Consider the following 25,134-nt stretch of genomic DNA (forward strand, 5'->3'; position numbering starts at 1 on the left):
TTCAGCTTTAGAAATAGATGTGATAGCAGTGGTGCCATCTGGTTGAAATAAAGGAGGGAAAGAAGAAGCAAAGTTATTGGAGATATTTTTGGCTAGATACCAGAAATCACGAGGGGAGTTAGATCTTGAAAGGTTTTGACACTTTCTGTTAATGAAGGAGTTTTTGGCTAGTTGGAGAACAGACTTGGCATGGTTCCGGGCAGAAATATAAAGTGCATGAGATTCTGGTGATGGAAGGCTTAAGTATCTTTTGTGGGCCACCTCTCTATCATGTATAGTACGAGAACATTGCGAAATTAGATACATACTAAAATGGGAGGAAACTTCTAAAGCAAAAACATGAGGAAGATAAAAGACTTTAGAAGAGAAGATTGTGAAGGATTAAGAAGGTACACTTCCAGAGAGTTGACTGGCAACGAATAGAGGGGAATGAGCCGGTGGGATCAAGGAAGGAGGTGAGGGAAATAAGGCAGGGTGAAGGTGGTGAAGTGAGGTGCGAAAATGGAAGGCAGGAGGTGATAAATGGCCAGATGAGTCATGGGAGTGAGAATGGGGAAAGGGGGACGGGTCGTGCTGAGGGGGGTGAGGTGAGCCAAGGCCATCTAGAGTACGGTGAGCTCGAGGCCGATGTAGGATGGAGTGGAGATTATGGAGAGAAAAGAGATGGGAGATTAGGGGAAGTAAATGTTGATGAGTTGTATAAATATTTCGTTGATGGATTACATGCAGGCCAGGTAGTAAATATTCCTAATAGAACAATAAGATTACAGAAGAATGACCTTAAGTGTAGTTGCTAAAACACTACATAAGACTGAAAAGGAGTATATATAAGAGATTAAAAGCAGGGGAAGAGGATTTAAGGCCTCAATATAGTGAATTGGTTAGAACAGTCTGGAAGTTAACGAAGAAAGCTAAAACCAATTACAGTAAAGTTAAAAGTAGCTAGCCAGGTAGTGTCATTAAGACCCGTATTCTGAAACGCTTTGCTCTCACACCACAAGTATTTTCAAAGGCTACAGAGATGACTGGCCAGGTTTTCATGACTGTTTCTCCTGTTCATAATATAGAAATTTTGTTAATCTCTCACCGGGATCGTAAAAACATCCTTGAAAACCCGTGTCATTTCAACTAGAAGCTTTTGAAAGCAGTGTAGGCGCGACGTGGAAGTGTTTCAGAATATGTATGGTCCACAGTGTTAGTCACAAACACCTGGAGCATCGCTGCCTCGCCCCGTGTGTCTGAGTGAGAGGGACGCCTTTCACAACACTCCTTCCTCAGCCTCGTCCAGTGCGGGTCGGAAGGCAAGATGAGCTCTTTCTAGCGCACTCGCAGGGAAGCAGCCGCGATGGAGGCACGGAGGACCACATGGTCGATGGCAACAGCAATTCTGCTTCACAAATGTTTTACCATTATTATTATTATTATTATTATTATTATTATTATTATTATTATTATTATTATTATTATTCAGGAAAAGAGACAAAAGGTTCACTGTGGAAGAGTCCAAGACTATGCACCCGGTATGGGCCCAGAGAGAAACAAAAACTGCTAACAAATTACTAGAATTAAACCAAATTCATTTATTAAAAGGTCATGAAGTGTTTGGAAGCATCATGAATAGAATGCATTGACTGCAGATTTGAAATGATTCAGGTGAGTGCAGTGAATGGTCTCAGTGGGAAGGTCATTCTACAATTTGCAGAAATCTGGTACAAAATATCTTACAAACTGATTAGTTTTAGTATTAAGAACTGATAATGCATGCATGCCTAGTTCGCCTGACATGAATATAGGGAGCAGGCAAGCCAGCAGACAAAGGATGAGTAACAGTATGAAAGTGATAAACCACCAACTTTCCTACCTTTCTCTAAATTTAATAAAATATCATGAAGAAAGAAACGGATATTGTTAAGAGCACGATCTAATCATATCCACTGAAATTCTGCTGCTGAGGACCACACGGGCATGCAATACTCAAAACAAATAAATGCATAAAAATAAATACATAAAAAGATTTTAGCACAGCATCATCACTACCAAGCGCCCTGAAACACTTACGGATGAGTCCAGTTGTTTGTGCAATGGATGCCACAACAGATCACAAATGTTTCTCTGAGGTGAGCTTATCATCAGTGACTACTCCCAATAGTTCAAGGGAGCTAGGTGCCTCCAAAGAAGTCCCACATAATGACAGTGGTGGATGAGGAGGATGAAATGTTCTGGATCTACTGACACTCATGAAGTGTGTTTTGCTGGGGTTCAGTCCCTAGTTAACACACCTTCATTGGATTTTAAGAAGATCTCTATTTAATTAATTGGCCACAGCAGCACGATCTTCAGGTGAATTAACATTACCATACAATGTGGTATCATCAGCATAAGAAACAATCTTATTTTCAAGACCAGTCCACATATCACCTGTGAACAAAATAATTACCAGAGTATCCAGGACACTACCCTCAAGAACTCCAGATAAAGCTGCTTGAAACCTGCTAATATTCCCATCAACTGAAACATGTTGCTTTCGGTCGGATAAAAATTCCTTAAAGATATTAAAAACATGACCATCAACACCCATTGATTTCAATTTGTACAGCAAAGCCTTATGGTTAACTAAATCACAAGCAGAGCTGAAATCAAGGGAGAACCCTGGATTCATTCAACTCAATTATGATTGCAAGTCATGAGTTAATACAAGTAAGGCATCAGAAGTACCAAAACACTTTCTGAATCCAAACTGTGTTGCAGGCAAAATATTTTTTTCAAGTTGACAAATTTATAAAGCCTTCGAGCAATTAACTTTTCGTAAACTTTTGATAGGATCGGTGTAATAGATATTGGTCTATGATCTAAGGGAAATTGTGTTGGTGAACTACCCTCAGGAATAGGAGTAACATTCGCAGTTCTCCAGGAATCTGGGAAAACTACCAGATGCCAAAAGACTCCTAAATATCGTAGCCAGTTTAGGAGCAAGCTGCTTGGATAACTTTTTTTCAGAAACAGTGGAAATAATTCATTTGGATCAGACCCTCCAAATGAATCGAGATCATGTAAGTAGTATTTATGTCAGAGGTGTTCCTCTTCTCAGCTGTTTGTCACGCCAGCGGCGAGAACATTTGATTTAACATAGCGTGATATGAATAGGCGACACCATTTATGTAATCTAAAATGGCAAAGATGCCCTTTAATTCCAACAGCATGCCGCCATTTATGTAACTGGAAGATGGCAAAGAAAGCTTTAATCAAGTCAGTATATACAATTTATTCGCACCAACAACAGGAGAGCTCACTCGTTACGGGATAATGTAGTAACGTGGAAAATTTCAGTGGTGTTACGTCTCGGATTACTGGAGAAACGTTAGGAATACGTCACTGTGTCTTTGCGTCTCTATTTACTGAAGAGACACAGGAATAGGTCACTGTGTCTTGTTGTCAGTTAAACAGCGACACCACGGAACTTAGCATATAGAGTTTGTTTAGAGTTTTGTGCACACACTAACACAGCACAGAGTTCATCAAGAGATAAACCAACGGTCTCGATGTGCCCTCCACCGCTCGCTAGGGCTCGCTTGATGCAGGGACTAGCAGCGAGCTTGCTCCACCTCGAAGCACACCGCTCTCCCCCACTCCTCTGTTTTGAGAGGTCTCGCCGGCTAATATACATCTGACGTAGACATAACATCAGCATTTGCATCAGCACCACGTGATCAGGATGGTGCCTGCTGTTGTGTTAGTTGGCGATATTCTTCAGACGAACAGCAGCGAAGTGTTCTGTACTAAATGAATAAAGGACAACTTCCGTGATATTTAATAGAGTCTGTTCCTACCTATCCTTACTTACCTATGGGTACAGAGAACTTAAGCATCTGGAGTGAAGTGATTAAAAAGCAAAATGTGTAAACTCTGGACGTGGAAAAAACATGTGGAGGGAAGATTGAGTTCCTGGTCACTCTGTTTCTTCTGAAATACCGATGAAAACTTCAGCCTTAACGGATGGATCATAAGTAACCGTTCCATCGTCCATCCGGATAGGAGGCAGCGAAGAATCCACTCCAAAAAGGAAAGTTTTGAGAGAGGACCACCATTTGTGAGATTGAGATGCCCCTGACAGGGCTTCACGGATGTGGTTATTATACTGAGAACGTGCAGTATCATAAACTGGATGATCATGTTGTCTAAGCCTCACGTAGTTTTCCCATAATAGTTGGGATGTGTTACGAGACCAGAGCTGATAGGCATTTTATTTATCATGGTATACATTCATACATTCATCATTAAACCACGCCTTGTCTTTGAGTGTACTCCTGTTGGTTTTAGTAGCAACTCGACGGTCAATAATGCTGATAAGTCAGTAGCATTCGAAAAAATGTAATATGTTGCTCCACCAAACAGTATCAAAGTCGTGAATGACACCAGGCCAGTCGACCCGTGACTTTATGTAGACCTTGCGAGCAATATGGATGTTTGGTTCATTAAAATTTAGTTTCAAGCTAAAAGTGACTACTGAATGGTCAGAGCTACCTAGAGGTGGTCTAACTGCTGAGTCAATCACACGATTTCCACAGACGATTTCTAAGTGGATGTATTGGTTCATTGATAAGTTGCACACAACCTGATGCATTAGTGAAGTCCAGTGCTGCAACACCATGACGATCAGTTGCACTAACAGAGTTCAGCCACTCCTGGTGATGAGCATTCAGGTCACCGACAAAAATAAAGCCAGACTTACGATGATGCTCTTAGATGTCACTCAGATGTGAGAAGACAATCGTAAATCGTACCATCTAAATCAGTGTTACGGTACAGACTGAAAATATAAAAATTATTAGTTCTGCTGGAAACCTTGATCAGCCGAACTTCGTGACAGTTGAAGATAAAGTCTTTCCTTACAGTAGCAGAGAATCCTGACCTAACGTAGGTAGCTAAACCATGAGCATGTGGAGGGGAGTCACACAGTAGTAGAGTGGGTTTATCAAAATCAGGTAAAAGCAGCTCAGAAATATGTGTTCTTCTAAAAACAACAGTCTCAGAACATAAAATAATATCAAAGTCTGGAGAAGCAATCTGTAGATCATTTAAGTTATAATAAAGCCCCTTATGCTATGATGAAGAATTCCACATTTTCTTGAAGTTCTCTCAGGACCAGGATTCTACTCAACATCACACAAAAGCAACAAAGTAAATAAAAAAACAATAACAAGTAAATCTAACAATAACAACTTAAACCTAAAAAGCCATAAAACTAACCGTGAGATTTGTGCTGCCCATGAACATTCACGTTCTGCACGGGACTGGGGCCCACGACCATGGCTGTGCTTCATGACTCAGATCCCCATGTAACTGCATGGCACTGGAGACATGCTAGCAGGTAAAGAAAGGCTGAGGGTGTCATCAGAGGAAAGAGGATGGAAGTAATGTGTATGACTGGACACCCAGCTTAGGCAGTCGTTACCTGTGACTCATCCTCTAAGATACAAAGTAGAAAAAACGCAAAAGAGAAGTGAAAGAATGAACTATGGGAGGTAGTGGACGTTCACTTCCTCACTCGGATAGGATCAGCCCGTCATTAGTGTTATTACGTTTATTGTTATTATTATTGCTCTATTATTATTTTATTATTATTATTTTATTATTATTATTATTATTATTATTATTATTATTATTATTATTATTATTATTATTTATTATTATTATTATTATTATTATTATTATTATTATTATCATCATCATCATCATCATCATCATCATCATCATCATCATCATCATCATCATCATCATCATCATAATCATCATCATCATCATCATCATCAACATCATCATCATCATCACCATCATCATGAACAGCGGTCGAAAAAGTTTGTGAAGTACGTAAACAAAATATTTTTCAAATAAAATGACAAAAAAAAGGAAAAAAAGAAAAAAAAGACTTAAATTACGACTTATAGTGGAACATTTCCTAAGGTGACCTGAATATCAACATTTTATCCTGCTGTGCTGATAACTTCGTCTGATTGTTTATTGTGCAGCGTGTTTGGCAGATTTGTTTGGAGTGCACCTGCAACTGCTCCCAGCGTCTCGAGGCACAACAGGAAGTGAACACAGACGCAACAGACACTGGGGAAGACAGCAGCAGGGAGCACCATCCCTACCCCAACACTTACGTGCTTCCCCGGGTGCAGTTAGCATCAGCAGCAAGCGTGCACTGCCTTCCACTGTCCTCCTTGTGGGAAACACCCGTGAGAACCATACCCAGTGAAGGTCAGGCCAGTAAAGCGGAGCCGCGCCTGTCACCAGCGCCAGACATTGCGCTCAGCACTCCAGGTTTCACACGGCACAATCAGGAGGGTGTTGTCAAGAGAGTGTGTCCTCACATCAGTGGGTTTTTCCCGGCACATCCACGCAGCAGTGCAGCAGCGCACGGAACGCACGGAAGCCACCGGTGACTCGTGCATGGTTCGCGGCGTGCTCTCCAGATGAGGGGCAAAGAGAGGAGAGTGACTGGTGCGTGTTCAATGTGTGAATTTACTCAGTTGAAAAAGACAAGATAATATAAATGGAGGTGCTCCAGAGACGTTCCAGGATGCACGGCGCCCGACTGCTCAGCGGTGAATCTGTGGCACGGGAATCGGGCGCACGACACTCTGGGGATGGCCTCGAAAATACTATTCAGATGCAGGACAAATACTTTATAGTTAAATGACAGAAATGGTGTTATAACGAAGCAGCAACACGTGATATGCGTGGGGCAGAACATGAAGACCTGAACCACTCTTTGTTATGGTGCCTAGAATATAAAGATGGAAGAGAAGTGAAGATTGCAACAACCAGACAAAGAAGATGACGGTACTGGAGAATACTTGTTTAAAAATAATTGTATTGAAGAAATACAAAGAACACTAGAACAGTACATAAATTTTGGTCACAAGAGAAAACTAAATGAAACAAAGAAAGAGGGAAAAAAAAAAATATCGGTACAAAAGCTACACTCCTGACTGACAATTAAACTAAACAATCTAAAATTCAGTTATTTCCAAACTACTGTTTTACCACAGAGGAAACAAAAAAGCGAGCCTTAATGATAGCAAGGAGCCACATTTTCAAGCGTTCTGATGCCTAATCTTGCCTACACTAGCAGGGTGTAGTGGAACTCGGTGAATTTTAAATGTTGTTTTCATGATTCGGGTCAGTTTTACAGTTTTACAATCCCCAATTAGAAATTACCCATGAGAACCTGACATTTATTTATTTATTTATTTATTTATTTGTTTATTTATTTTTATCTTTATTTTCATTTTTATGATATATATATATATATATATATATATATATATATATATATATATATATATATATATATATATATATATATATATATATATATATATATATAATTTTTTTTTCTTTTTTTTTTTTTTCCATACTGATGAGAGAACATGGCGTCCCATAATCTGAATCAAGATCCCCGTGGAGGTCTCCGTGGCGGGAAGAGGAGCAGCTGTGTGTGCGCCCAGACTTTTTCTCCCAGGCAGGCTGTTCAAGGTATCGACGATCCTGGACGGGGGGGGACTGTTGCTGCCTGGTTGGACTTGTCTCCTTGAAGGACGTGTATAGGTTACCACGTCGGTTCCCTTCCTTCTTATCATCGCGATGCTCACGAAGAATTTTACAAGCCTCTTGACTTACACTACCGTATCTCTTCTGCAAGAAATGTGCTTGACTCACTTTTGTGCTCAGGTCATAAGACATTTACTTTAGATGATGAAATGATAACATTCATGCTGTCCGAGGAAATGTATGATGTGTTAATTATGAAACAACGAAGCGGTGTATAGGGCACTCTCACTGAATTCCGTCACCCCATGGCTCGTACTGTGAAATGCTTCTGCACCACACATCTAATACTTTCAGAAGGCTCTAGTTGAAGCTACACTTTTTTTTTTCCTGCTTCTAGTGACAGATTAACAAGAGCTCTATATTATTAACACAAGAAACACCCTTGAGAACCCAGCTATTCATCTCTGTGGCCTTTGAAAATAGTCGTGGTGAGAGTAGCGCGTTTCAGAATACAGACCAATGAGAAGCAAGAACAGAGATGCCCCACCGTGAAGTAGGAGCTTATGCCTCTAAGGTTTTCGAATAAAGTATACGTAGTTGTCGTATCCACTTTAGCTGTTAATATTGTGAAAGCCTCAATCATGACTGTTCACTCCAACACCAACACTGACCCACCGCCACTGCACGCCTCTGCTGCGATTTGAAGGAAGTGGAAGGAGAGGAGATGGGAGGGCGATGTGCTGTGTTTGGTTCATGGTAGAGTGTTGCTTAATACATCGTTGTCATTATCGTCATTATCATCATCATCGTCATGGACTTCATTAAAATCATCATCATTCTCCTCCTCTTCGTCCTCCTTCATAACCTGGGCGTATACCGGTGTCCTGCGCTTAATTTCCTGCCGTAATGTGTGATTCACAAATATCACCTTTGTTTTTCAACCTCTCAATTGCTGCGGCTCCTTCCCACTGTTAGTCACTCGTTCTGGGGCAAGGTGAGGATATGATTTTGAAAGACATCACTGGCAAGGAGAAAAACCATCAAGGAGTTTCAGTCTGTTAGTTCCCGTAGTTATATCTTTGCTTACTCTATAGTTACTGCTCCTCTGAACTTGCTCACTGCTTCCTCTTCCACTCCCGTCACCTCGCTGCACCAGCTTTCTTACTCTCCACCTCATTAATGCAAGAGTTAATCACTGCTTTCACTCTCATCTTTAGTAAATTTTGAAACCCTGCCTGCTTTTGTGTTTCATTCTTCTATCTCTATTCCTTCTTCCGTCTCTCTTCTGTCCACCTCTCAGGGAAGAAAAAAAAAGCTACGATTTTTGAATAACCTGAAAAGAAAGAGACGTTTTGTTAAACACTAGTCAATAAGTAAAAATATAACTTTTTGAAGGACACCCTGCATTAAGTGTACAGTGATAAGTTATTAGTTAACATCAATCATGGGAAAAAATATTAAGATGAGTTACGTAACTTATCGATGTGTGGTGCTTATTGCAGATGCCACAGTTCAATTCATATGAAGAATACTGTAATATGCATTAAATGTGGACTTTAGGGTCTGTAGCTCTCAGACTGTCGACAACCCAAATGGTTTAGTGGTTGTTGAGCAACAGCTGAAAGATCTTTGGACAACAAAATGGTATGGAAATGTCTATTGTAATGAAAGCGTAGAGAAGACAGGAAGAGAATGGATGGTGCTTCTGCTGGGGCTGTGAAGAGAGACGAATGGAAGGATGAGGGAGGCAGTGGATGAGTTCGTGGAGAGAATGTGACGTGCTAGATGAAGGACTGTAGAGACGAATGGAAAGATGAGGGAGGCAGTGAAGGAGTTCCTGGAGAGATTCAACATACACAAGTGCATGAGGTGGCGGGTCACACGCGTCCCCTGTTGCTACAGAAAGATATTTTTTTCTTTTTCGTATATTGGTAACCAAAATTTACATGGATATTATTTAATCATTTATGTATTTTCTAGTATAAGAACTCAAGAGTTGGCGAGCTGCTATTCCAATACCATAGTATTTTTTTTTTCACATATTAATAACCAAAATTTACATGAACATCCGTTAATTATTTTCTTCATTCACTTTGTTTTGCTTGCATGAAAAAAAAATATATATATTCAAATAAGGCGGCGGGATACGAGCTTAACACATTAGCATTTAAAAAAAAAAAAACAATAACTTTCCTTATACCAACCACCAAAACTAACGTACAGTTTATCACACCATTCTCATTTTAATTTCCTAGCATAAGAGCACAATATTCCCCGTAATAAGCAAACAAGATGGCGGGCTACGAGCGTACACTATTACTATGGAGACTAATGGCGAGGGGCGGCGGTCTGCTCCCAAGCTGAGAGAAATATTCACCAGGCAGCGGCAGGACTCGGACGTGAGTAAGCCCACGCCCTCGCCGCGCCGCCCTCACGCCCACAGCACGGATAAGAGTAGAGATGAATGGAGGAAGTGCTTAGCTTGTTGTGCTTTCGTCTTATTGATTGACTCTTGTTTGTTTACGTTTTGTTGTGTGGGCGTGAGGGTGTGCAGTGGGCGTGTGGGTGTTGCTGTGGGCGTGAAGGTGGTGTTTTGGGGGAGTGGTGTGGACGTGGGGGTGGGAGTGTGTGGGTGGTGTCTTGTGTGGGCGTGGGTGTTGTGTTTGTGGTGTTGGATGACAGGGCTGTGTGTGTGTGTGTGTGTTAGATTAACAAATGGCATTCTATTACTGTTATTGTATAATCAGTAACAAATGGTGTTCTAAAACTTTTCTTAAGACCACTTTAATTCTTTACAAATAGCATCTTACTGCTGTTACTACTAATACTACTACCCCTCTCTCTCTCTCTCTCTCTCTCTCTCTCTCTCTCTCTCTCTCTCTCTCTCTCTCTCTCTCTCTCTCTCTCTCTCTCTCTCTCTCTCAGATCATCTCCTTTGCAGTCCTTCCATCTTTAACCTGCCTTGTTTTTCCTTTCATCCATTCTGCATCTACCATTCTTTAATCAACACACTCTTTACCCACTCTTGTAATGTCTCCAAACCAGTTCATCCTCTCTTTTTGTACTTTCATTTAGATATATTGTTGCATCTTCTTTCCACTTTTATTCTCCCATCAACACTCTTCACTCCCTCTTGTAAGTTATCCAAACCAGTTCATCTTCTTTTCTTGTATCTTCTTGCCAGTGTATTGTTGTGCCTAATGTTGTTTCCCCTTCCTTCCAGGCTAGTATGACCGACTGCCCTGACATTGAATTCAACTATGACGACGCTGACTTACCAGAGAATGAGGTCACCGAGCTGTACTCCTACACTGAGGGCCCAGAGTACCAGCTCAACCTCAAGGTGATTTGTGGCTCATCTGCCTTGTTTGCCCTCCCTGTTGTATGCTTTGATTTAATTGTTCACTAGTTTATTCATTATGCTTGATAAGTATGTATTGTGTACTTATATATCAGTATTCAGAGTTGGTAAGTAAGTATGTATTTCCGTAAGATGTCTTTTTTTATGGAGTTTTAAAAGATTAGACATTCTTTATGAAGTGTTTAGTTGGTATGAATGAGCAAGTTAGTCTCTCTCTCTCTCTCTCTCTCTCTCTCTCTCTCTCTCTCTCTCTCTCTCTCTCTCTCTCTCTCTCTCTCTCTCTCTCTCTCTCTCTCTCTCTCTCTCTCTCTCTCTCTCTCTCTCATTCTTTTCCTGCTCTTGTTTTTTTTTTTTTTTTATAATGAAAATAGTAACTTTTTTCTTTGTTTTCCTTTAATTTTGTGGAGTGTAGTGTTGGTATGGGGGAGTGAGTGACTGCTTGCTTTTCCTTCACTGCAGTTATGTTTTTATTATGAAGAAAACAAGATTCACTCCTTCATTGATAAAAGATTTACATTTTCACTCTCTAAACCTAAATAATGTATAAATAATATACATAATGCCACACAGCCATCTGCAATCATAATTTATAACTGTATTCTTTTTGTATCCAGTAAACCCATCTATTGTATCTGTCCCTCTGTCTGTGCAGGCATGGGAGGAGGTGTGTGGGGAGCTGGGGGTGGTGCCGCTGTGGCAGTCAGCATCAGATGTGAGCCACCGTGCACTCATCATCCGCCTAGCAGACCACCTTGAGCTGTCATCCCGCACACACCGCATGAGAGCAGCCCGGGCCATCCTGTACATTGTGCAGGTCAGCTGACCTTGTCTGGGGTGTTGGTGGGCTGGTAAAGTGCAGGAAATGATAGTTTGTTTATTATGGGTAGGTTCAGGAAAAATTACTTTTAGTGTTGCAGGTCACCTCTCAAGGTTGTGCATCTGGTAAAATGACAGAAGTGCTTGTTTTTCTTTTATGAGAGAGGGGACTCTGGCCAAAGGTGAAAAAAAAAAAGAAAACAGAAAAGAAAAAGTCCACTAAAGATGTCAGTCATCAGAGAGAGTAGTTAATAGGCTTATCCAAAATTTGAGGATGAATGCCTTGAAATCTTGTTGAAACAGTTCAAGTCCAAGGCAGGAGGAAATACAGAAGCAGGCAGGGACTTCCAGAGAGTGCTTGAACTCTTTCCATAGGGGAATGGCTGGCTAGGTGACCAGCTGACAACTGTAGGTGAATTGCACAGTGTGGTGGAGCAGAGCCTGATGCTCCCTTCCTCCCTCCCACTTTCCACCTCAGGGTTGCTGGGGTGAGGTGCAGAGTGACCGGGAGCAGGGCATGTGGGCGCGACGCAATGTGTTCCTGCTGGTGCAGTGTGGTGTGTGGGCATCCTTCCTCCAGCTGCTGCACCTCGAGATTGAGTGAGTCACTCCACATTGCCTTCTTAAGTCTTTAATCTCCTGGTGACTTAAGATTTTATTCATTACCTCCCCCTTTTTTTTTCTTTTGTATCAAAAGGTTTATGCATATTAACAAAACAAAAATTAATTGATGTAATTTCCTTAGTAACTAGAGATTTTTTTCAATTCTCACTTTTTTTTTTTTTTTTTTTTTTTTTTTTTTTTTCTCCTCTCCTCTCCATATCAAAATGTTTATTTCTCATCCTCATCTGTCCTTTTTGTTATTTCGGTAGGTAATAAATTCCTTCCTTCCTTAATTTCCTTCCATGGCTGTCATCTTTTATTGGTGTTACATGTCAACCTTATGATACATTCAATAGAGTGACCAGTCTACCTCACTGGTGTCCATAGTTCAGCAGAGTAATTTGCTCAGTTCACCCAGCAATGTTGGGAACTCAGAGGGGCAGCGCAAGTTGGCGGTGTCAGCCAGCCTGGCAGATTCGGCTGACCTGCGGGTGATCCTGTCCGTCATGTACACCATTGTGGAGACGCTCAGGGTGCCATGCGATGAGGACAATGAGGCACAGACGCAGACCAGGTGTGTTTGGGTGTGTGTGTGTGTGTGTGTGTGTGTGTGTGTGTGTGTGTGTGTGTGTGTGTGTGTGTGTGTGTATTTGCTTATTAGTATTTATCAAGTTCTGTCATTTTTTTACCATCTCCATCTAAATAGGTAAATAGTGTTCTTATGTTTCTCTTCAAATTCCCTCCCCACTAACCGTTGATATAATGCTCAGATGAATAAATGTGTGTGTTTGTGTTTGTGTGTTTAAATAGTTTAATGCTCAGGTGACTAAATGTTTGTGTGTGTGTGTGTGTGTGTGTGTGTGTTTAAATAGCTTTACATTAAATTTGAGTCAAGCTCTTGTTCTGCTTTTAACAAACTAATGTAAAGTGAATGACATTTAGAGAAACACATTTGTATCATTTACAATTTAACAGAATACAGAATTGGCTGCATTTCATTTTACACCATTCAGCCCTGCATGGTTAATATTATTCTAAGACAATTGTAGTAGTAGTAATGGTAATAGCATTGACAATAGTGCTAGCTAGACAAGTACAAGTGATAATTTACCCTTTCACTAAAACTCAATCTCAAGAGCTCTCAGACACGACTTACACCCTGACCCTCTCCTTCCTTCCCTCAGGTTATGCTTTTGTGAGGAGCTTGGGCAGCCACAGGGAGAGGATGGGGAGCTGGTGGCCATGACCCTGCTAGGGATGGTGACCAAGTTCTGTAACTCGTCAGCCCCACACTTCCCCATCAGGAAAGTGCTGCTGCTGCTCTGGAAGGTGCTGCTTTCCTCCCTGGGTGGCACACAGCAGCTGGCCATCATGAAGAGTGAGTGGCAGGGATGGCTGGACTGGTGCTTCTTGTTCATGTCACCTGTGTTAGGACTGAGTGACTGACTGACTGGTGTGTGTGTGTGTGTGTGTGTGTGTGTTAGGACTGAGTGACTGGCTTGTGTATATGTTTGTGTGTGTTAAGACTGAGTGACCAGCTATTAGTATTGGTTTAAGACTGACTGGCTTCATTACCATCAGCTCACTCTCATTGTCTTGTCACTGACGACTCTAGTTCAAATGTTTTTGTTATTCAGTCCCTGTTTGTTATATTCCTGGTGGCAGCCACTCTTACAGGCACACTCCCTCCCTCCCCCAGATGAGTACCGGCAGAAGCACGGGCTGCAGCCATGTGAGGAGGACACCCTGGCCGTGGCGCGCACCATGAGGGCCTCCTCTCCCCCTGCCTCTGCCGCTGACCTCATAGAGCAACAAAACAACCAGAAGAGGCGGCCATTCAGAAGGGTGGGTCCTGGTGTGCATGTATGTGTGTGTGTGTGTGTAATATTTTGCTTATTTTTGTGTATTTATCATGCATATACTCTTACTTTGATTATGATAATTTTTGTATTCTTTATTTTTCTTTTCCTTTTTGGTGTGTGTGTGTGTGTGTGTGTGTGTGTGTGTGTGTGTGTGTGTGTGTGTGTGTGTGTGTGTGTGTGTGTGTTCTAATATTTTACTTAATTTTACCTGTTTATTTAATGATGTACTTTACACTAAACTTTATAGCACTTAGCAGGAAAACAATACTAATACCTCTAGACTGTGAGGAGGCTGTGTATAACCCAATAGTGATACTGTGACAGCAGTGCTGTGGTTGGTGTGTTATGTATAGCAGCAGTCAGTTAGCACTTAGTTTTGTGAATTCATTTCAGTTGATACGGCTTGCTTGGTTCAGCTTCCATTAAACGGACAGCCATTGTAATCTACAGGAATTTGGATCCAGCTCATGGTGGCTTGTTTGCACGTGTTTTTATCCTACAATTGTGGGTGTTCCTTATTCTTCATGCTTCTGTCCTATATATTATTACTTGGGATTGCTGTTTACCTCACTCACTTTGACACTTTGCCTCTGAAGTGTGTTCTGATGTGTGCTTCAGCCTCAATGAAATGTTGAGAGGATTTTATTGGATATTTTTCAGTGACTACCTGTCTTTTAAGTATGCTTTTGTTACCATTCAGGTTCATTTACTGTCTACTTACATGGTTTAGTGATCATTCTCCATTTCTATTTCTACTTCTGCATTTGTGTTATAATTATTCCAGTGTATTTCCCAGCCGTCCTCTCAAGGCAGCCACCCTGCCTTGTATATGTGACATTTGGGTTTTGGTTGCTTGATTTATTGTAGAAACTAATTTTCTTCAAACATTCAAGCATTTGATCACTGTGTGTGTGTGTGTGTGTATACTTCAGCACTGACTATATGGTGATAAGAATATCATCTAGGAAGGTTAATGAAAATGAACACACATGCACACACCATGAAACAAATGAGAGAAAAAGAGAGTAGACTGATGTATGAAAATAAGAAATTATAATGACTGTTTGTGTGTGTGTTCATGTGCATCTTCTTACCTAATTGCATTTTGTGTGTGTGCACATGTATGTGTGTGCCTCACCCTCACAACCCCCTCACACACAGCAAGGGCTAATGAAGCAGAGCAGCCTGGATGACAGTGTGGGGGAGCTGGACCTGACAGCCGCAGCAGATGACGATGACCAGCCAACCAATGACATTGATGAGCCCCCAGACCTGCCCCAGCCACCCTCACCCCGCCCCGGCACCCCTGTCGCCAATCACACCACAAACAAGGGTGGGTCTGCTCTCCCTGTGTCCTCACCTGTGTTGTGTTGTGAAGTCTTATGTGTTTTTGCTGCCCTATGGTTTGCTGTCCTGTGTTGGTCTCTGGGTGTTGTGTTGTGGAATCTCATTGTGTGTGTGTGTGTGTGTGTGTGTGTGTGTGTGTGTGTGTGTGTGTGTTTGTGTTGTATTGCTGTATCTCTTGTGTCTGTGTTGTATTGCTGTGTCTTGTGTCAGTGTTTGTTGTGTTACTGATTCCTCTGTGGCTGTGTGTGTTGTGTTGCTGTCTTGTGTCTGTGTGTGTTGTGTTGCTTCCCACTGGGTGTGTAAGGTCTGTCAAGGGACTGTCAGCTGGGTGTCAGAGTGTGAGAGAGTGTTTGCAGATTAACTTAATTCAGTGGTATGCAAGCAAATGTTTCTGTCCTACCATTACAAACATGTGAATTTAAAGTTTATGAGTATTCTTAAATTCACACATTTTCATGGCTGTTCTTTGATTATTACCTGTGATAAGATTGTTTTGTATTGAAGTTCTTTATCACTGTTCTTTCATTGCTTGTGATGGGAATGTTTTAAATTAACATTTTTCATCATTCATCTGCTCATTCCTTACTGTGATGAGAATGTTATCACTATTTCTTTGCTGGAATGAGAATGATCTTCCATCCTGCAGTACAGTTTGAAAGCCCACACTGTATCTCTCTCTCTCTCTCTCTCTCTCTCTCTCTCTCTCTCTCTCTCTCTCTCTCTCTCTCTCTCTCTCTCTCTCTCTCTCTCTCTCTCTCTCTCTCTCTCTCTCTCTCTCTCTCTCTCTCTCTCTCTCTCTCTCTCTCTCTCTCTCTCTCTCTCTCTTCCCCCATTTAGTGCCTTGGTTGGTCTTCTCATAATGAAAAACCTAACAAAATATAATAATAATCAGTACCACAGCAGTGCACCTCTTTACCTACTCAACCTTGCTTTCTTCTCACTTTGGGAAAAAAATAATGAAATGTAATAAATAATCATAGTAACAATCAGTATACTATCCACTATTCACCTGTTTGCCCATCAGGCCTGCCGTGGACGCCCAAGGTGAGGCAGAAGGACATCGACTCCTTCCTGGACAACACTCGCATCAAGTTTGTTGGGTTCCAGCTGCAGGGCGACCGCACCTCCCTGGCCGGCCCTGCCACAGCCCATCCATGAAGGGGTCAAGGTGCTCAGCAAGGTGGGTCCCCAGTGTGTGTGTGTGTGTGTGTGTGTGTGTGTGTGTGTGGGTGGTGATATATGCACAGGGCCTCCACCACATCAAGTCTTGCACTGTAATTTTAGCCACTGAGGACACACAAACAAGGTAACACTCAGCACTGCCATTGTATTGCTCACATGCTACAAACTGACTTAAGTTTTTTAACCAGGATGTTTATTTATTTATTTATTTATTTATTTATTTATTACATATGTACAAATGTATCTTTATCTTTATACCAGACTGGCAATCCCACATGGGGTGGTCCAGACAAAGCACCACACACGCACACAGACACACACACACATCATTCACACTCTTAGCCCCCTCAGCCCCTGGTGGAAAGGGACAGTCTTGTGGACCACCCCACTACACCCAAGGAATTTAGGCATAGCACAGCTGGCCACACACTTCCACCATAAGGCTCAACAACACACACTGGTTTACCACTGCCCCTTCATAATGAGACTGCACCTACTGCAATCCAAAGACCAGAGTAGATGTAGAGTATTTCCTTTAATAATGATGATAATTAATGGTTTTTATAGCAAGAAAGTTATAAAATATTATTATAACATGACAACTTGGCTCATGATCTAAGAATGTGTAAAGTGTTCCATAATTTTTATAACATTTTTGGCTGAGTTTGGCACAGGACTCCACCACAGTAAGTCAAGTCTGACCCAGTAATTTCAACGCTAGATGACACACAAACATGGTAACTCTGTCATTGTATTCTGACATGTAGCAAACTGGCTTTTATTTTTTCTGTCAGAGCCTTGAGTTACTTACAATGTACTTGACTATAAATGTACAAATAGTCAAATATCTTATAAATAACAAAAGGTTTGGTGAAAATACAAACAAAATAAATAAATCCCCCCTGCTCTCTCTCTCTCTCTCTCTCTCTCTCTCTCTCTCTCGTCTCTCTCTCTCTCTCTCTCTCTCTCTCTCTCTCTCTCTCTCTCTCTCTCTCTCTCTCTCTCTCTCTCTCTCTCTCTCTCTCTCTCTCTCTCTCTCTCTCTCTCTCTCTCTCTCTCTCTCTCTCTCTCTCTCTCTCTCTCTCTCTCTCTCTCTCTCTCTCTCTCTCTCTCTCTCTCTCTCTCTCTCTCTCTCTCTCTCTCTCTCTCTCTCTCTCTCTCTCTCTCTCTCTCTCTCTCTCTCTCTCTCTCTCTCTCTCTCTCTCTCTCTCTCTCTCTCTCTCTCTCTCTCTCTCTCTCTCTCTCTCTCTCTCTCTCTCTCTCTCTCTCTCTCTCTCTCTCTCTCTCTCTCTCTCTCTCTCTCTCTCTCTCTCTCTCTCTCTCTCTCTCTCTCTCTCTCTCTCTCTCTCTCTCTCTCTCTCTCTCTCTCTCTCTCTCTCTCTCTCTCTCTCTCTCTCTCTCTCTCTCTCTCTCTCTCTCTCTCTCTCTCTCTCTCTCTCTCTCTCTCTCTCTCTCTCTCTCTCTCTCTCTCTCTCTCTCTCTCTCTCTCTCTCTCTCTCTCTCTCTCTCTCTCTCTCTCTCTCTCTCTCTCTCTCTCTCTCTCTCTCTCTCTCTCTCTCTCTCTCTCTCTCTCTCTCTCTCTCTCACACAGCATGTGTACGTGTCCCTGTCAGAGAAGCAGATCCGGCAGGAGGAGGAAAGATGACCAAGAACCCATTGTCTCACCCAGAGATAGAGGTTCCCCAGACACCTGCCGAGATTCTGTACCAGTTGAGGCTGTGTCTGACATTATCTGGGCCTGTATTCTTAACCACTTTATTTTCTCATCACGTCCATTTTCAAAGGCCACGGAGATGAATAACCACCTTTTTTTTTCTTTTTTTTTTTTTTTTTTTTTTTTTACATAGAATCCATTTTAATCTATCACTGAAATCTGTTAATACCAATAAAATCCCTTGAAACTTCCTTAAGAGCTTGATGAAAGTAATGGAGATAAAGCACCAGGGTGTTTTAAGAATATGGACCCTGGTTGGCTTTCATTCCAGCTCAGCCAGTCTCTTTTCTTTAGAGGTGGCTGTAGAACAAAAGATTTGTCAGAGTGGTTAGTGATACAGGAAAGATGTGGCAAGTAGGAGTGAATGGGTTAACATGACCATCTTGTATCTAAGAACATAAGAAAACAAGGGAAGCTGCAAGAAGCCTTCAGGCCTACATGTGGCAGTCCCTGTATGAAACACGCCTATTATTTCCACCTATCATTACCTTCCATAAATTTTTTTAATCTTCCTGTAAAGCTCCCTAATGACTCAGCACTAACAACCTGATTACTGAGGTAATTCCATTCATCTATCACTCTGTTTGAGAACCAATTCTTTCCTATCTCTTTTTTTTTTAATCTCAGTTTTTCAAGATTGAACCAATTATTTGTTCTATCCTGATTACAGACCCTTAGAATTTTGCTTATGTCACCCTTGTCATATCCTCTGTACCACCTATCTTTGTTCTCTTCCCTGTCTCCCATTCTCATCTCTCCCCCACTCCCGCCCCAGGCCATGCTGCCCACACTTCCCCAATGCATGATCGCCTTGCTCAAGATCCTTCTGGCTGCTGCCCCAACCTCCAAGGCCAAGACAGACTCCATCAACATAATGGCTGACGTTCTGCCTGAGGAGATGCCGTGAGTTGCTGGGCCTGGCTTGTATATTTATTTATTTATTTATTTATTTATTTATTTATTTATTTATTTATTTATCAGGTATTAGTTGTATATGGGTTATGTATTTGTATATTTTCTAGTTAGTAGGCATCAGTTGTGTATGTGTTTATTTATTCATTTGTTTATATATTTTACTTTTTATTAGGTGTGTATGTGACAGTTGTTATTTATCTATTTCCTCTTTATTTTATTCTATATTTTCTTTTTTAGTGTGTGTGTGTGTGTGTGTGTGTGTGTGTGTGTGTGTGTGTGTGTGTGTGTGTGTAACATAATTAGTGATATGTATTTACATGTTTTATTTATTTTATTTTTTTATTTTTTTATTAATTAATTTATTTATATTTTCTATTTATTTATTTATTTTTATTTATTTTCTTTTAGGTATGTGTGTAACATTCATTATTTATGCATTTATTTATTGGTTCAACTTTTCTTATAGGTATACATGATGTTAGAAAATTGTGTGTTCATTAGTTTATTATCTGTTTTGTTAATTCACTTTTTTTTTCCTGGTTATTTTTATTTCTGATGAGCATTTAGCTGTTTTCATTTGCTAATATTAATATGTATTCATTTATTCATTCACTTATTTGATATGTGTGTGGTTGAGTCTGTCTATGATGCTTGGACATTATTCACTTGTTTGTTTATGTATTTGTCATATCCCCCATTTGGAGCATGAGGGAAACACTGGGGAGTTGATCTGAAGGCTGTGGAATATTTGCCATCAGAGGCCGTCACCAGGAACTGAACCCCTGACGGAACACACAGCAAACATGAGTCCAGTGCTACATAACCAACTTGTGGCACATTATTTTTATACCAATATCATTGTCACTACCAGTCAGGCCAAGATTGTTACTAAGGCAGAAGTGATTTTTGGTCAGCTTTCTTTGTCTTGTCACTGCATACCTACTTGTTTATATACATGTTATTAGTATTCTACATGCTTCTGTATTTCCTCTTATTTGTGACTTAAACTCTCTCAAGAGGGAGGTTTCAAGACACTTCTCATAATTTTGGATATTTGTTTGAACTGTCCTCTTAAGAGAGTGGCACCTTCAGTAGGCCAGTTTCTTAGTGTTTCAATGACACTGTCTGCCTGTCACTGTCATCATTTCCTATCACTGTCACCTTATTGTACCTTCTCCACCTTGCCTCAGTCCTGCACGCAAGGTGACCCTTTGACCCTCATACCTGCCTCCCCGCAGCATGACAGTGGTGCAGAGCATGAAGCTTGGCGTGGACGTCAACCGCCACAAGGAGGTGCTGGTGAAGGCCGTCTCTGCCACACTGCTGTTGCTCCTCAAACACTTCCGCCTCAACCATGTCTACCAGTTTGAGTTCATGTCGCAGCATCTGGTCTTCGCCAACTGCATCCCACTCATCCTCAAATTCTTCAACCAGAACATCATGGCTTATGTGCAGGCCAAGAACTGGTGAGTCACCCCACACCACCTTGTCACCCACTAGTGTATGCTTTGTGACATGTCTTGTGGCAACACTTCACTGCTGGCAAATTTTGGTTCACTTTTTTTAAGTGTTTCAGGGCTAAGAGTGTGAATGCTGTGTATATAAGTGTGTGGTGCTTGGTCTATGACACCCTAAGTAGGATTGCTGACCTGGTATATAGATAGATATTTTTAAATTAAAACTAAGGTGATTTTGTGTACTTTCCTGGTTTATATGTGACAAATTTGCATTTACGGATATGTAAATATCAGTAATTTATCTCAGAGGGAGAACTCAATGAAGGACAACTGTTTTGCTTTGCAGTCCACAATACAATCCCTTTCCAGCAGGGGCTGACAGGACTAATGTCTTTGTTTGTGCATAGTGCCTTGTCTGGGCCACCCTGTATAAGATTGGCAGCTTGGTATATAGGTGGATAGATAGGACACCATGGTGGTAACAGTCCAACATGCCTCCACTCCCCACACTGCCACAGGATACCTCTGCTGGACTTCCCGGCATGCGTGATCGGCGACCCGCCAGAGATGACGGCAGAGGCGCTGGAGGCTGGCACTGCGGGGCTGGGGAGCGGCAACACCAGTCCGGGGGGCAGCACTTGCAGTCCTGGAGGTGGCATCACAGGGGATGGTGGCGGCATCATCAACCAGGGCACCGTCACCTGCTGCTGGCGGAACATGTTCTCCTGCACCAACCTGCTGCGCATCCTCAACAAGCTGTGCAAGTGGAAACACTCGCGCATCATGATGCTGGTGGTGTTCAAGTCAGCACCAATACTCAAGAGAACACTCAAGGTAACATTCACACTCACTCACTCACTCACTCACTCACTCACTCACTCACTCAGCTTCAGGTAAACACTCCCACAGCTTCAGGTAAATACTCCCCCAACTTTAGGTAAATACTCTCAGCTTCACACACAGCTTTTAAATTCCATCCGATCTATCAGGAGTCAGAATGCAGCAAGATAAGGTTACATTGATATTACATAAGTAGGTAGAGATGATTTTCAGTGCCTTTACTTTAGAAAATATCTTCTTGAGTTAATGTAATACTCTTAACTGCCTTCAGTGGGCTTTTTGTTACCCCAGGGACCTCTTGCATAAAAGAAATGAATGTGTTGCACTGATACAACCCTTTTGTATCCTCTGTGTGTGTGTGTGTGTGTGTGTGTGTGTGTGTGTGTGTGTGTGTGTGTGTGTGTGTGTGTGTATCCAGGTGAAGCATGCCATGATGCAGCTGTACGTGCTCAAGTTGCTCAAGATGCAGACCAAGTACCTGGGGAGGCAGTGGCGCAAGACCAACATGAAGACAATGAGTGCCATTTACCAGAAGGTGAGCCCACCAACCACATCACCACACCAACACTCCAACACAACACTAAACACTCACACACTCTCCTGAGAACAGTATCACCCTAACTGTTCTTTCCTTCTATCTGTCCCTCCATCTGTCACATGTCTCACAACACACTTAAAGTACTTTGGTGTTGTGTTGCTGTACATACATGCATGGCAGTCATAAACCATGACAATACTCAGCCCAGACTACCTGCCATCACCTCTCATTACCTGTCAGCCCAGACCACTTGCCATCACCTCTCACCTCCCCTCTTAATCTACACCTCTTTAAGGAATGTAGGTAAATTTAAGCTTCAGTCTCCTTTCATGAGGAATATTTCTCAGCCATACTCTGATCGTGTGTATTTGTACAGATATATATGGCAATCTTCATCCACCACATTACTTAACCATGACCACCCATCTCCACCACTCATCACCTGCCACCCAGACCACCTGTCACCACCCATGCCTCCTTCACCCCCAGGTACGGCACCGGCTGAACGATGACTGGGCATACGGCAATGACCCTGATGCACGGCCATGGGACTTCCAGGCAGAAGAGTGTGCGCTGCGGGCGTGTGTGGACCGATTCAACTCCCGCCGATACAACTCCAGCATTGTGAGTGTGTGTTTGTGAGAGAGAGAGAGAGAGAAGAGGGAGGGAACACATCGCTCATCTCACTGTCATCATGCCTCTAAAGATACAGTACTCATCCCTGGTTTCCTGAGATTTTTATGTTCACCCTCATCTCTCCTTTTTCTTTTGTCAGGCCAGGTCACCTCGCGAGGACCACAAGGTCTGTTGTGGCCTGTCTTCTTATGTAACACTATGTTTTGCTGTACCCTGAGAATCTTAAGTGTGCTCTAATTTCATCTCTTCCCCTTCTCTCAGGTTCTAACTGGTTAGTTTTTAGCTTCCTGAGAATCTTATGTTTACCATAATGTCTCCTTTCTTTGTCTCAGATCCTTTTTTTTTTTTTTTTTTTTCTTTTTTTTTCTTTTTTTTTTCATGAGAACTTTAAGCTGCCTTTAATTCTTCCCCATCTTGAGCTTAAACCAATTTCATCTTATATCTCTCAGTTTATTTCTTCTTACCTCTCTCAATTTTCATAATTTTTTTCTGCTTCCAGAGAAGATACCCTAACTCCTTATCTGGATTAAGCTTAACCTAGTTTAGCTTTATCTTCTTCCTCTCATTTCACAACATTGGTTACTTTCCAACTTCCAAGGATCCCAAAATCAACCCTAATTCTGTTGTATTTCCCTCTCAGTTCACCATGTTGCTGATTTTTCATGTCACAATCTGTTTTTAATTTTCGAGAGACTCTAAAGTCAACCTTAATTCTTCCTTTACCCCCATCAGGCCACAACATTACTTTAATTTCCTTCTAGACAACCATAACATATTCCTAATCCCTCCATGTCTCCCCTCCCAGGACCCGGAGTTTGAGCCACTGGACAACTGTGTGACGAGTGTCCTAGGCCGGCCAGTGGAGCTGACAGAGGAGTTCAAAAAGCACTACGAGGTGTGGCTGCAGCAGGAGGTTTTCTCAGCCTCTATAGACTGGGACCAGCTCCTTGTCCCAAACATATGAGTGATGGCAGCAGACAAACACATGTGATACAAACTTTATTATTACACAGTGTAGACTTTGTGCTATATATGTGTGTGAATGAGAAAGTGTGTGTGTGTGTGTGTGTGTGTGAAAATCTTTATGACAGTATAGAGAGCTTGTGCTGTATGTGTGTGAGTGAGAGTGTATGAGTGTGCGTGATTGTGTGTGAAAACCTTCAATACAGTGTAGAGATCTTGTGCTATATCTATATGTGTGAGTGAAAGAGTGGCTGTGTGTGTGTACGTGAAAACCTTGCATTTTACCAACACCCAGAATCCTGATACTGTTGAAATGTAAGATTCAGTCAGTATCTTGCAGAGAGTGAGACGTGACAGTCAGTGGGATAGATTGAAGCCTCCACAGACCTGAGATGTACTAGTGGCGTGAATGCCTGACAATTGTGCCATCAGGAGGCAGATCTGACCTCACACTCCCACTTAGCTTCTCCTGCTGTGGTGTTCCTCTGTACAGTTTCTCAATCATTGTGTGGTAAAGAAGAGAAGAGTGGCTACCAAACACAGGTTATGCACGTATTGATTAGAGAGTCCGTTAGGAGAATCTCAGTGACAGACTTACTTGATTCCTTTTGTGTGTTATCTTATGTTGTCTGGTGAAATGATTTGTTAGAGGTAACTGTTCTGGCGTCGACAAGGTTACATCTGTTGAATTATTCTTTGATGAAGCTTTAATTACAATTTATGAAGTGGAAATTGTTTTAGTCTTACAGGTTAATTTGTGAAAATTTGAAAAGAAAGCAACTTCTCCATTGGATACTACCTTTGTGTTTCTCTCTCTCTCTCTCTCTCTCTCTCTCTCTCTCTCTCTCTCTCTCTCTCTCTCTCTCTCTCTCTCTCTCTCTCTCTCTCTCTCTCTCTCTCTCTCTCTCTCTCTCCTCTCCTCTCCTCTCCTCTCCTCTCCTCTCCTCTCCTTATGCTCCCCATTGACAAGTATAAGGAAAGAAGTTAAAGAGTAACAAATCTTACATCTCTCCCTGTCAGCCAACAAACTTGCAGTCACTGGCTTACAGTAGCATGGAAGTAGAGGGACGACACCCTTTCTGTGAGCCCCACCTCTCCTGTATAGATCCCTGAGTCCTGCCCATCATCCTAATCCTTCATATGCAGAGCAGGATGAAGGAGGCCTGTATTCTGAAACACTTCTGCCTGCACTTACTTCAAAAGGCTCTAGTTGAAATTAAATGTGGTTTTAATTTAAGGGTGTTTTTATAGTTCTAGTGACATATTAACAAGATTTTTACAGTATTAACTGGAGAAACACTTGGGAACCCACCTAATCATTTCTGTGGCCTTGGAAAGTAGTGGTG

The 25,134-nt window shown here is 41.8% G+C and overlaps 1 protein-coding gene and 1 long non-coding RNA gene across 2 annotated transcripts; one reads left to right on the forward strand and one right to left on the reverse strand.

Moving 5' to 3' along the window:
- Positions 1-898: 898 nt before the first annotated feature.
- On the reverse strand, positions 899-6,315 carry LOC135090013 (uncharacterized). The gene is made up of 5 exons (XR_010261730.1): positions 6,162-6,315; positions 5,248-5,361; positions 3,533-4,807; positions 2,059-2,279; positions 899-1,387 (listed from the first exon to the last, which is right to left on the reverse strand). It is a non-coding gene; the product is annotated as an uncharacterized LOC135090013 (long non-coding RNA).
- A 1,125-nt stretch (positions 6,316-7,440) lies between these two features.
- Positions 7,441-24,520, forward strand: LOC135090010 (striatin-interacting protein 1 homolog). Its single transcript, XM_063986220.1, is given in 19 exon segments — positions 7,441-7,539; positions 9,810-9,953; positions 10,778-10,897; positions 11,568-11,729; positions 12,210-12,331; positions 12,753-12,908; positions 13,519-13,712; positions 14,034-14,179; positions 15,358-15,529; positions 16,568-16,680; positions 16,682-16,723; positions 18,317-18,364; positions 18,367-18,431; positions 19,211-19,342; positions 20,593-20,820; positions 21,330-21,645; positions 22,070-22,186; positions 22,679-22,813; positions 23,631-24,520. Coding segments are annotated over 18 exon segments (2,505 nt in total). The 5' UTR covers positions 7,441-7,539; positions 9,810-9,875; the 3' UTR covers positions 23,790-24,520.
- The last annotated feature ends 614 nt before the right edge of the window (positions 24,521-25,134 follow it).

This window comes from Scylla paramamosain, chromosome 34 (assembly GCF_035594125.1).
Source record: "Scylla paramamosain isolate STU-SP2022 chromosome 34, ASM3559412v1, whole genome shotgun sequence".
Classification (NCBI taxonomy): domain Eukaryota; kingdom Metazoa; phylum Arthropoda; class Malacostraca; order Decapoda; family Portunidae; genus Scylla; species Scylla paramamosain.